The 14,077-nt window shown below is 40.2% G+C and overlaps 1 protein-coding gene across 7 annotated transcripts in view; it reads right to left on the bottom strand.

The window, feature by feature from the left end:
* Positions 1 to 14,077, bottom strand: part of adgrl3.1 (adhesion G protein-coupled receptor L3.1) — a 124,836-nt gene that overhangs the window by 80,339 nt on the left and 30,420 nt on the right. For all 7 annotated transcript variants that reach the window (XM_020597166.1, XM_020597160.1, XM_020597162.1 and 4 more), the window contains one exon: positions 10,044 to 10,257. In XM_020597166.1, coding sequence (XP_020452822.1) covers positions 10,044 to 10,257 — 214 coding nt within the window. The remainder of the gene's footprint in view (positions 1 to 10,043; positions 10,258 to 14,077) is intronic.

Here is a 14,077-nt window from a genome sequence, read left to right as displayed (position 1 = left end):
TGCACACATGAAGCAAGCCACAGCACATAGAGTTGAGAAAGGCTCTGTTCTGGATTTTTACTTATTAGTGTTGTTATGAATACCAGTGGCATTTTGACTTGAGGTTTCCTTACTTCTGGAACAGAAGCTGGAGTTTGGCTTCACTTTTGCTCTCTACATCTTGCTGAGAGATGATTATGTCTGTCTGACATAACTGATTAAACTTGATTATTATAAACCTGATCCTGATTACTCTTAATTATTATTATTACAAAACAGTAAAAACTACAAATAACAAATAAATGTTTGTGGGGTGATAAAGTGCTGTCAAAAACTTTTTATGTCCACAATTCTTTATTCGGTCTTTTTTAAATGCCGTAGTGAGAATCTGCAATATGGACTCATGATGGGAATAATGTCACCATCTTATTTTTCTTGGCTTGTTCACCCACACTGCGAGGTAACTTGCAGAAAACAGACTAGAAAAATATTTTCTGCTTTTGACAGTTGGACTCACACACAAACCCAGAATCAGTCAGGCTGCAGTATATGGAGGAAATGGTTGAGCTAGCTCAGGGAAGAAATCATTTCAAACAAAAGTATATAAAGTGGAAGGTAAAGGAGTTGATGTCAAACTGCATAGTGATATTCAGTTATGCATCACACAAATGTTTTTGGCTTGAGAACATGTGTTTGTATTTACTTTTATCAAAAAATGCATTTTGTTCATTCCGAGTGCTAAAACCTGGTGACATTTAGATATTATTACTTTGTAAATAAGTCCAATAAATGTTGTCCATCATATACTGTCATTTCATTTTGCTACAGTTCTGTAAAAAACACCTTTAGCAGGCATTATCTCCGCAATCAGAATAAACAAAACCTGACAAGAATTATTGTTAGATAATACTACTATAAATTAGACTATATCAGCAGTCCAGATTATGCATAAAAATGAATCCAGTATTATGCTTCTTTTGCAAGTCCAAAAATGTTTCCCATGGTGAAACAAAAAAAAAATTCTCTTGATAGATTTTGTTAGCTTGTAACACATTCTAAAAAGAAATTAAATGGAAAAATTAAGCAGAGGGAGCTGAGCTGTTGAGAAAAATCTGGAAATAAAAGAGAGTGTGGAAATGACAAAGGCAAAAGGAGAAATTATTTCACAGGGCTCTTAATGTCCCGTGGGACTTCAGGAAACCCATTTGACAGCAGACAGAGCATAGTTACAGTATCTTGCTACAGGATAAAAAGCTGTTAGGCTGGCCGTACACTCACTCTCCCCCAATCTCTCTCTCACACACACCACATATGAGATTCTGCTGCTACTGGCCTCATCTCAGCTTTATTATCTCCCTGATGTAGTTATACACACATATACAGTATACAGTAGGCTGTTTGGAGATGGACAGAGTGATGGGAATGGATTCCGAACAGGAAGAATAAAAATGATGGAAAGGTGCAGAGGAACTGGGATGTAGTAAGTAACTAAAGAGTGATGCAGGGATTGTGATTGACAGAGGTAAGGGAAGAGGAGCAAAAGACAGGTGTCTGTGTGTGTTTATGTGTACGGGCTTGTGTAAGTGTATCTACCATAGGGCATAGTGAAGCAGACGCATCACATCCAGTGCCAGCACCACCGTACCACACTTATAAAGAAATGACAGATCTGTCTCTGACTTTCCTATTCTCCCACACATTTGCACAAACACACTCCTCGGTGGTCCCTGAATGCATTTCTGTCAGCTTTCGAACAGCCTGTCAAACAAGCCACAGGTAAAGTAATGTTGTTTTCTCTACTGGGGAAAAAGCTCTGAAATGTGCATTATTAATACTTGGCTGGAGGACGCCACTCTCTGCTGACCATGTACGTCATTTTGGACATACATGATACATGAATATTCTTTTGTGTTTTCAGTTCCTAGCGTCTATCAAACAAACTAAATCTGACATCCTCCCACTTTGGAATTGGAGCCGGGTAGATGTCATTACATAAAATTTACTGACAGAAAAATCATAGGAAGCCGCTCTTGTCAACTGCACCGTAGTGTACAGTAAATACAATTTTTATTCTCACTCCAATCCAAGAAATTGCAGTTAAGTCAATAAAAGCATTGGCCTAACTGGCACATTTTGGTGAACTGATTTTTGAAAAGATTTTCTAAAAAAAATCTGGCACTTGCTCTCTGCATACATTTGCAAGACAGGCTGTTTGTAAATGGAAAACAGTGCATACATTTCTGCAGCCTGCATTGCCTGTGACAGTGTTAAGATAATTAATTTTAGAATAAAATAAAAAATATATATAAACCCTAAATGGGTAGAAAATTGATATGTGATCCATGTTAATCAGTCTTATAGGGACCTTTTTGTTGTTGAAAGCAAATCTTATTTTAATAATATTTTTACAGGACAGTATATTTAGGGATTATTAATTATTTTACAATAAATAATAATGAATAATAGTGAATACTATATAAACATTTCTAGCAGGCTGATGGCCAAGGAGTTTTTGAGCTCCGCCATCTCTCCTCTCCTCCCCTCTTCTTTTCCCCTGGTTACCATGGCAACTCTCACGTCGTCCGATTCCAGGACACACTGGGGGAGTCTTCCTCCTGATTCCACCCAGCAGCATTCCTCTGCTGACATCCCTGTGTTTCTCCCTGTCTTGCATCTGTGCATACGTGTGCATATTTCTCTATGTGTCACCTCTTTCTCCACAGTTTAATCCAAGACCACCTGCCGGCACAAACTCCAAATCCTCCTAAAAGCAAAAGGAGGAGCTGCACTTCAGACAGCTGGGCTGACTGTCAGTGAAAAGCAGAGTGTGTTAGACACTATCGGCGTCAAGAAGAGGGAGCCGCACCATACAGAGGCGCTGTCTTGTAGGATTCAGTCAGCCTCACCTCATGATGCACAAAAATGCATGCTCTTATAATGTGCATACGGAGGGGGAGGGGACGGATTGGGAGCGTTCCCTGTGTCCTGGTCTGATTTTGTAAGTCAATGTCAAAGTATCTGGTCAGTCAGAAAGTCAGCCCCTGTCTACTTGCCAGCATGTCTGAGGCACTGACTCACATGTTAGTGTCTGTATGTGTCAGACTTTGTGTGTGTGCATGAGGGAGAAAAAGAAGAAAGAGAGAGAGAAGGTGTAGATTGAGAGGGTGTGTTGTGTCTAGACCAGTCTCAAACCATTCTCAGGCAGCCATGTAACTTAGGGGCTTGGTGAAGCATGATAACTAGCAGAGCTGTGGCAACAGGAGAGAAGAGTCAAAGAGTGGAGACCTTGACATGTGGAAACGCAGAGGTATTGGTTTTGAGAGAACAGCACAGCTGTCAGTCAGGGTGAATGTATATTAGTGTGTGAGTGGGTGGATGGAGGAGAATGCGGCTGTGAGTAAGGGACAATAATATCATGTGATGATGACAGTACGAGGGAACGTTTGTGTTTGTTTGTGTCACATATCTGAAGGAAAGTTTCTGTATATGTGTTTAAAAAACGACTGAATCCATTTGTAGTGCATCTTCATTTATAAGTTCTCTCTCACTATATGCATCTATCTATGTGTGTGTTGCATATACATCTCTATGTGTGGACCCTAATTACCGCAGTGAGCAAGGGTGACAGTTGGGCCCCCAGGGTGCCGCAGGGCATCTCCTGTAACCGTGGTGAATATATGAGGGTGGCAGGGTGCACACACACACACACACACACACACACACACAAAGTAGGACATTTTCAGATATGCCCTCATTTAGTGGGAAACAGGATAGCTGATGGAGGCAAGAGAGAAGAGTGAATAGATAGAGACAAAAAAGTCAGAGATTTATCTAATTAGATAAAATTGGTAATATCTGGTGAGTCTACCTCTTCAAGATGTCATACACACACACACACACGCAAAAACACACATTAGTTATAGCCTCAGTTAACTCAGTGCAAAACTTCATTATTTAGCAAATAATATCAATTTTATATTTAGAGTCACGTGGCTGCGATAATGATCCAAACTTAAGATTTCTGTAAGTCTAATGATATGTGAAGTCAAGCTGCTACTTCATGTTTTGGTCACTATAAGGCTCCACTCCACTGTGTAATGCCAGTGATTTTCTCTGTGAGCTAGAGCGTGGGAGAGGCAGAGCCCAGACCAGAAAGCATGTTAAAGGAGTCGTGTCGAGTGACCAACACAAAAACATACCGAGAGCTGTAAAAACATATTTTGTTGATTTGAGTTGAGGCTTGCCCTGAGTTCTATCAATCTCCAGACCTGTGAATTGCTTTATTTTCATTTTTGTTTATGTATGGATGCTTTCTGTATTCATGCTTTAGAACAAATGCACCTTGCAGTAATTGAGTTAAGTCAGTGACATAGCATGAGAGTGAAAAGTACTCATTTACTGACAGATATTTTCCCTGCTGTGTGCTGGGTATTTTTTTTTTTTTGAGTCTAAAAGTTTTGCTTCTTCATCTTACATGAAGAGATGACACCATTGCTTCTGGAACAGATAAGCTTTTGAGATCTCACCACACCTTAAACTACCCGGGTAGCAACAAACTACACAGTCAACAAATGGACTTATTCTTTTCTGACGATTGAGAACTCAGAAGGAGGAACTCTAAACACCACATGAATTTGACTGAATGAAGGACTGTGACTTTGAACTAAGGGCTGTTAAAACAAAACTGTTCTTTGCTTGTTGCAATAAATTGTCTTTATATGAAACAATGTTAGCTTTGTGTCATTTGCTCCTGTAGTCATAGACGATCAGCCCATATACCAAACCAACTGTAAATTTACTTCAATTCTCTTGGTGAGTTGTTTGGCAGTGTTTGGCTCAATCATCAATTTATCTTTGTCTCTGTCATTATCTCTTCCTCTCCTCTCTTCGTGTCCATCTGTGTTTACATAGATGGATTAGACTCAAATGGAGAAGTGCAGGTATGCCAGAAAAAAGCGCCAGACTGTACAGTATGGTATAGTTCACTGGTTACACAGTCATGGACTGCAACACATGGCTAGTATAAGAATGGGGTCTGTGATTTAAGTGGTTTTCTTTAAGAAAAAAGAAAGAGTCAGAGGAAACGAACTTCTGAGGTTTCTCTGGTGTGAATGGTCCAAACATGTGGGTGCAAGCTGGCTAACAAAAGCACAAAAATACAGATGGAGACATTCAGACACATGCACACACAGGCATATACACCAAAATGTGCTCACACACTAGCACACAAGCCTGGTGCTTTGAAGGGTGAGACTCAGTTCTAAAGAGACAGACTGCCAGAAGAAGTTGACCAAGTTTGATGTGCAGCTCTCTCAATTCCTCTGAGTGTGTGTGTGTGTGTGTGTTTTAGTCTGTGAGCATGTAAGCTTAAGCAAGTGCTATGTTCACGCATATGTATTCATTGGTGTGTGCTGGTGCACAGTTGCACAGATGATCATGCATCTAGTCACTAAAGGCTGGGGATTCATCTTGAGACTGGGGACATCTAGCTTTCAACCCTGGCACATTTGGCCAAGATAGGGTAAAAATACAGAATGCATACTGTAAAATACAGGCAAACATGCTGCACCCCATAAGCTCTGCCTTTCAGTCTCCACCCTACCTTTTCCCTGAGCGTGGATAGAAAAAAGTGAATGGGAAAACAGGCGAGGGCAATGAAAACTAAAACAGGTGATGATGGAGAATGGAGAAGTGACAGTCAGGGTGAGAAGTGGGGAGTAGGAAGCAATTTGAGGAATGAGAAAAGATAAGAAAAAATTGAAAATGTAGTGACAAAAATCGAGATATCAAGAGTGTGACAGATAGGAGAATAATACATTAAGTGTGTTGTTATTTAACACGTTCAAAAGCAAGGGTGGAGAAGAAGAATGGAAAAGCAGGGGGGCGGGACACACAACTCCCTACCCTTGTCTTTCTTGTCAAAGAGGTTTCCTTTTGTGTTGAGGGACTTCTTCAAGAGTGATGGGAAAGGAGAGAAAAGGAAGGAGAGATGGGAAAGGAGAGAAAGAGAGGAGAGGGAAATAAAGGGAGAAGGGCAAACAAGGTGACAAGCTGGTAGAGGTGGTATAGAGGTGTCAGGGGGAAAGTCTGTTTGAAGTCTAGAAGCAATTTTCCAACATAGCTAGCTGTGGCAGGTTTAGTAAAACAGAGTTTGTGTGCTGCCTGTGTGCACTGCCTACACATTCTTCAGTGTCCACACTTGCAACCTCAAGTGTCCGAATGCATGTGTGAGAGACTGAGAGAGAATAAGAGAGAGTGCGCTGAAAGGTACTCGGTCCATGAAGCACTCAAGTATCAGTAAGGGACAAGGAGTGCACTATGAAGCATCTCTGTAGAAGCCATCAAGTCACTTTTATGGCAATAGATCGCTATAACTTGTAGACATTCCACCGTTTTGGCTTGCAGCTTTCTCCCTGTGCACAACTGAACAAACCCAGACCTACAAATGCTTCTTCTGTCTTGATATAACTCTCCCCAGTGACACTTTAATGTACACTCAACCTCACCACAAACTAGCTGTATAGCCAACATGGCTGCTTTAAAAAATGCAGTAAAAATGATCCTGTTTTTTGGAAAACACATATACTGTAGAGTGCAGTGGAAGAGATTTGGACCAGGATGGTTGAGCCTAATAAAGCATAATGGAATGGAATCATAGGAATATTTTCTAAATTAAATAGTAAAAGTAAGACCTGAATAAAATGGACGTAAGCTGCTGCAGACCTTATAACAAAAAATGCTCAGTAGCCATTTTGAAACAAAAGCGTTTCAGTTCAAACCCTGATAAAACGGAGAAAGTCATTGAAGTGAGGCCATTATATTGCTAAAACAGATTAAGCGTAACTTTCATGGCCACGGCTTTGTTTCTCCTTCAACCCAGTGTATCCCAGTGGGGAGATAATCTGGGAAATGCAGCGATATCAGGTCCTCTCTAGGTTGCCCATGAAGCCTTGTGAGACCCTCTGGAGATATGAGGCTTTGATATCAAGACCAATTATGCGGTATGGGCGCATACACACACGCACACACATACATATATACAAACACTCCCTGGCCTTGGAGAGTAGTAGAGAGGAAAACAAAGAGAGAATGTGATACTGAGGAAACACTGGGCAGGCGGAACATGCTCTGATTTTATCAACCAGTTGAGCTGGGCTTGAAAGCCAGAGATGCAGAGATGATACAGATATAGAGGGACTGAGAGAGTGTAAAGCAGACATGTTGAAACAGACAATGGGGGGGACTGTGTGTGTGGGGGGGCGTGCACACACCGACCTACTGTGAGGTGAGCAAAAGCCTCAGTAAAGCCTTCAACATGCATACACTTATGGTATTATGAGAAGAGACAAATACATACAAAGGCAGACTCACAACCTCTTGTAAGACACTTCTATGGTTGTGAGGACACATTGACAAAATGCATTCCCTAACCTGACCTTAACCATCAGAACTAAATGCTTAACCCGAACCCTTCCCCCAAGTATAATCTGAACCCTAAGACCAAGTCTTAACCCTCAAAAAGGTGTTTCAGAAAGTGAGGACCAGCCAAAACATCCTCACTTTCCAAAAATGTCCTCACTCTCTAGCAAAGAATACTTTTCTGGTCCTTACTATGTAGCAAGTACAAGAACACAAACACACACCCTGAAAATATATGTGACAAACAGTTGTTTCCGGTCTGTGTCACCTCCACAGAGGATCCCTCAAGATTAAGTTTGGCCTCTGGCTCTGCTAATTGGAGCTTAAAGTCTGGTGTAGCCCCTGGGCAGTGTATGCTGTGTGTGGCACATGCTGTGTGTCTCTGCTTATGTGTGTGTGTGCACATGTATAAATTATGGATGGCAAGGGCTGTAGGAGAGTGGCCACACAAGCTGCAGCTGCCAGAGCGAGAGGAGAGACTGGGCCAGGCCAAAGCAATTGCAGTCAGAGCACTGCCACACGACACAGACAGGTGGTTTGGTAAAGAGACAGAGGACAGGGAGAGAGAGAGGGAGATGACAGCAATATTGAAAGAAAGAAGCGATAAGACAGAAAATAATGGGACAGCAGGAAACAGAGCTCAAAGTCAGAGACACATGTGATCTGAAAAATTGAGATACTAATGATGACATTAATGAATTATTTATATCCAGACATTCTCATTACACAAAGCATTGCTTTTCCCTCACTGCTATTTTTGTTCGGCCATTATTTTCCAGTTAGTTCTCATCAACATACCTTAACAAGGATATTAAACCGTAGGCCTATCCTAAGACTTTACAGTAGCACTGCTGACTAGGGATGTAACAATATTTACAACTTCACAATAGAACAATTTCTCGTTACCATCGTGGGAATGTGACAGTATCTACCAGGTTATTACATGTTGTTATTTTGCTTGTATAACTGCGTTCAGGTCGCAGAATTTCAAACTGACATAGTGTATGCTCCATCGTTGACTTTTGCTGTGTGGCAGCAGTTCCGTTTTCCCATTTTAAGAAATGAAACAGGTGAAATCGAAAGAAAGAAACACAAAACAATTTGCAAATACTGTCAGATAGTAGGAATACTAACCCCTTTTAGGACAGAGTCAATCCTGGATACATGGCATAGAAAAAGTCAAGACATGGCTGTGCGCTACACTTTAATGAAGATGGGCACTTAGTAGCCGCCTTTAAAGTCGTTTATCTTGAAAAAGTTAAAATGACGTTTGAAAAACCCCTCCAGTAAAGCACAAATCTCACCTTTATGTGGCTTGTCCAAGTGTATTTTGGTGTCTTCTTCCCCTTGTTTTGGTGCACCAGCAGTTTGCTTACTACTGCCCACAGTGGTTGGAGGCATACCGGTCAGCCCGGCCACCATAGAACGTTAAACCTACCTGATCCACTATCAGTGTGACTCATTTGCTTACAAGATCCTGCTGCTGCAATCATATGCAGTTTTATTGATAATACTGCTTTTATACTGACTGTTGCATTATCTTTTATAAACATTCATATACATTATACAAAAAAAGTTTATTTAGTGTTACTAAGGAGCATTTTTAATATTCTTTCTTCATTTTTTAAATATTGTATCAAATATCATATCATGGACTTTTTATCATGACAATATTGTACTGTGAGTTTTTGGTATTGTTACCTCCCAACTGTTGATTCTTTGGATATCTCTGTTCACATTATAGTAAGAAATGCCTTTGTCTCTCTATTTTTGTCCTCCCCAGATACTTACAGTACATGAGAGGGTCAGAATATTAGGAAAACCTCTGAATATAATGTAGTCCAGTACAACATCACCTTTAACTCTGACCTCAATAATAAATATATATTTGAATTTATACACTCGTCACATTGACGATTCGTTATGGCAACCCCTAACGGGAAAAAGCCGATAGTGACATTCATTTGAATTTATACATTTATGACAATTTCACCACAAACTGAAACCTTCTGATCCTCATAAACACAGATGTTAAGGTGGAAGTGTTGCACTGAAGTACATACAATTGTACAGGTGTGCCTATTAAAGTGGCCAGTCAGTGTACTATTAAAGTTACAATATTTAAAACAAGCATACATTATAAATATAGTTCAGTGATTAACTGCTAATATGGTGGAGCGCTCTTCCTGGCTTCAATTGCAACTAACAGAAGAGGCAATCACACTGGCCAGCTGTAGAGGAAGTGTTAAACATTTCAGTTGGCTGATAAGGCTCTGCAGCTGTATGGCATTGTACTGTATGTATAGGAACTGAGAGCAGCAGAAAAGCATGGGATGGGGTTAATGGGTTACACTGGCTTCCACAGATTCCATCTCCTTTCTCCTTTTTTCCATTACACTAAGTCTGACAAGTGTGCTACACTGTTGTGTTGGTTTTATGTACTTCGTTGCTGTTGTTTGCTGTCAACTTTGTGAAAGATGGTTAACATGTGAGTACTGCAGAAACTGACACTGAATCCCCAAATTGTGAGACTTGAGCTAAACTTTCTACACATGAGCTCTAGAGTCACGTGGCACATGGGTTTCACACACTCACATGAATGCTTTCCGCATCACTCGTTCATTCAAACACATATATACACTGACCTGAGTGACATGATCTTGTACGCATCAGGCAGGTAGCACCGTGTGTTCTCCATCTGTGCAGGGTCTGAGTCGCAGATCTTATCGTCTGTACGACCATAGTTGGCGCTCTCAATCATTATGACATCTGTGCCTGGGCAGCGCAGCTCGATGGGGTAGGATTCACAGGACAGCTCCCTGCGTACCACTGCCATGGGGATTGGGGCACGACCATTGACTAAACACAAACACACATTGATACAAAGATGGTTTTAAATGTCTCTCAGTTTCAACAGGCATTTAGTGCCGCAGAGATTATTCAAAGATGTCAATGTCCGATTCTCCTCAGAAGTTGCAAATTTGATGCATACATCCAGTCTTACTGTGCTGAAATAGGAAACACCATTAATTCCAATGAGATTGAATCTACTGATCTGTCCCAGATTGTTTTACTGTTGTTGCTTTTCTTCCCGGCTTGTTTAATGAGTAGAACTGATGAAGCCTCTTGGATGATGAATCATCTGCAGCATCAAACAGCAATCAAGTTTCCATTGACTTATTAAGTCTAGATACCCTGTAAGTGGAAAATGTGTAAATCTTCCCAATAGGGAACTGCAGGTGCTTCTGCAGTATCGTTCTCATCAGCGGTATACAAAGAGGCATGGGATTTTAAGAGGTATGTGTTCTTAGAAACCATGTGCTGCAAACAAAAAAGTGTATGAAGAAAATATGAGCTGAGAGGTTTCACCTTCTGCTGCTGTCACATTTCAGACCTGTTTCATGACAGACATTTTGGTTTGTCATATTAGAGCACAAACTTATATATATATAATTTTTGCCTTGGGTGAGTACAATCATTCCATCAAGTGTCCCAAGTATAAGCAGTGTCAGTATGGTGAAAAACACCAGGACCCAGAAACTAGCTCACCTACATGGAAGGCAATCATTTTAAATGTTGTCCTTTACACCTGTGCTTTTCCTGCTGTGACACTTCTAAAGTGTCTGGTGTGAAAAAGGCCTGTCAGGACTACAATGTGACATTGCACTCAAGTGGTCAGTTGCTAAGTTTTGGTTGTATGTGGTATTTATTATAATGTGGTACTTATTAAAATAGTTTTCCTGAGATTGAATCTAAACTGATCCAATTGTATTTTTATTAATAGTTCTCTATTAATACGTTATATAATTTATGATGTTAACAAACAAAACTGCTACAGAAGTTTATTTTACATATAGTTTTTGAATCTGCTGAATGTGTTTAAAGATAATGCAGATTTAATATGTCTTTTCTTTTACAACAGATCCTATAAATCTACCTGCAGTAAATCAACATTTAGCTATCCTATCTTATGCTACAAACAAGTATTTCCCGTGTAGTTACAGCTGGACTTTCTGTCTCTATGCCATTGTCATCCAAAAACAAAACAAAAAAAGGTTCCTGCATTGACAATATTCAAAAAATATATGTCACACACATGTCGCTCTTTTTGTCTTTAATGATGTGTTTACTTACACAGCTTAAACATATTGCCTTTTGATTAGAGCTGGGTGTTATCGATGATGCGGGGTTAGCCCTGGGATTTTAGTTGTTATGGTGTAGCTTGGATGTTGTTATTCTCTCTTCTCAGGGGCAGCAATCCCTGGGAACAGCAGCCATCATCCCATGACAGATAGGTTATCAGCTGAGATGCTCACTGATGTTGTTCAGTTTTGTCAGTATCTCCTGGCTGTAGTCTAACTGAGTTTATTGTGGTTAATTTTAAATAACGTTATTTTATGTGTTACTGACTGCACAAGAACCACATCAGGGGATTTTAGCTATATCTGCTGCAATATACTTAATATGCATTGTCCCTGTTGAATAAACAAATAAAATACAGTATATTAAATCGGAACAGAACTAGTGTCTGTAGACTGTGGCTGCAGGCCATGTGAGTGTGACTGCTTGATTTTGTTTTTATTGAAAAATAAATGTGTACTAGGCCTGTCAAGGCCTTCCCTATCATTTCTTAACAGCACATTCACACATACAGACGTGTACCCACACATGTGCAGGTATGAACACACACAGTGAACAGACATCTACCTGTACTTCAAACACAGACCTACAACATCCCTGAAAAGCAAGGCACATTCCTTCCTCTCCCTGTCACAGTAACCATAGCAACCTCGTCCTCCCTCCCTTGGCTCTCTAATAGGCTGGTGCAGCATCATAGTTACATGAATGCCGCAAAGAATCTGAATGAGCTCAATGACACTCTGCCCGGGCTCTGCTTAATACTGCCCTTCACCACATCACACACACACACACACACACACACACACACACACGCATACACACAGAAACAAATGCTGGCATATGGAGGCATAAATTTACAGCCAGGGCAGCCAATATCTGGGTGGTGCTGGTACCTTAGGGCACTACATTGATAAAGGCAGGCGCTAGCTTAGAGATAAGACTGACATATAAGTGACATTTACTGAAAATGCCCTCTTTAATGAACACACACACACACACACACACACATTCAGATGTGTGTCTCAGTAGTGGCTGAGAAGTTTAATAATTTTGTGTGTGTGTGTGTAAAAAGTGGGACTGCTTTGGACAGTGGGTCATTATTGTATTAATGTAAGTGCTAGTTTTTTTTTAGTTTTTCAATGGCTGCATCATGTTCACCTTCTTGAGCATGAATGTGAATTTTGAAGAGAGGGTTAATTGAAGTGTGCTGGGATCAATACACAGTACTGTAGGGCAGCTGTCTAGACTGGCTTTGGATCAAATGTCTTACAGTGTTGCCTTACAGGGTGTCGCCACCAGGCATAAAGAAAGTATTATAATATGAGCACGAGCATTCGCTGACACTGAGAGGTCTGTCAGTGTTCCAATTAAAAGTCACTCTGCCTTCAATAAGCAGCAGTAAATGCCCTGAGTTGCACACACCATTCTTTCTCTTCTGTCACATTTTAAATCATCTGTTAATATTAGCTGCCTCAGCTATAAAACTGTACTGCACTTCCAAAGGACCCAGTCCACACATATTTCTGTCACTTTTTTTGCAAGCAAGCTTGTGCAGTCAACAGCACCTCTTAAGACAAACACATCCCAATATTTAGCTTTCTGTCTTTGCACACATGCAATAATAACCTGTGAGCTGGCAAGTGTATGTTACTGTAATGTGCCTGTCATTAGTCATGTAAGTGGTGACAGAAACTTGGCAGCTACACACAGCCTTGTTCAGACACTTTCATTGCCTTGGGAGCCCAAAACAAAGGATATTGATTTTACATTTGGAACGAGAACATGTGAGTGGCGAAAGAAGTGGACAGATAGAAAGAAGGAGCAAGAAAAGGTGAGATGAAAAGACGAGAGGCATTCAAAAGGTGATCTGTAGCTTGAACTCCCAAAGTGTTGGTGTCTAACATGTGGGTCTTCTGACTTAGAGAACAAACAGCACATTTTTTGTCTAAAGCTTTTGGAGCTGGGTGCCACAGACAAAGATGAGATGACAAGCATTAAAAACACTGTTTTGTGTAATCATTTCATGTAATTGGTTGACCAAAATAAATAAATAATAATAAAAAAAAGAATAACAACTGTTTTATTCTTTAAAACATATGAAATGTCCACAGTTTATTTGAGGTCTACTGTGATGAGGTTCTTTTGTTCGATTATAACATATTTTCCAGCTCCAGCTTCCAGCAACTTGATTAGCAAGTCCATTCTGTCAAGTTAAACGGTGTTCATGCCAGAAATATATTCTAAAACTCTCCAAAAAAAAAATGTTTTCCTGTAATTTTTGTTCAAAAATTGATGCTCTCTCTTGTATTTGTCTTCAGAGAACCCTCATGGCTGGGTTCACTTGGGTATTTCAGTATTTAAAGTACTGTACACTCACCAGCCACTTTATTAGTCACACCTGTACAATTGTATGCACTTCAGTTCAACACTTCCACCTTAACACTTGTGTTTATGAAGCTCAACATGTTGCAACTTTTGGTGTAATTGTCATAAATGTATAAATTCAGTTTTATGTTTATTATTGAGGCCATAGTTAAAG

Source organism: Monopterus albus, unplaced genomic scaffold (genome assembly GCF_001952655.1).
Source record: "Monopterus albus unplaced genomic scaffold, M_albus_1.0 scaffold32.1, whole genome shotgun sequence".
Taxonomy (NCBI): Eukaryota; Metazoa; Chordata; class Actinopteri; order Synbranchiformes; family Synbranchidae; genus Monopterus; species Monopterus albus.
The sequence above is the reverse complement of the archived record's forward strand: the minus strand, read 5'-3'. Positions and strand labels throughout refer to the sequence as shown.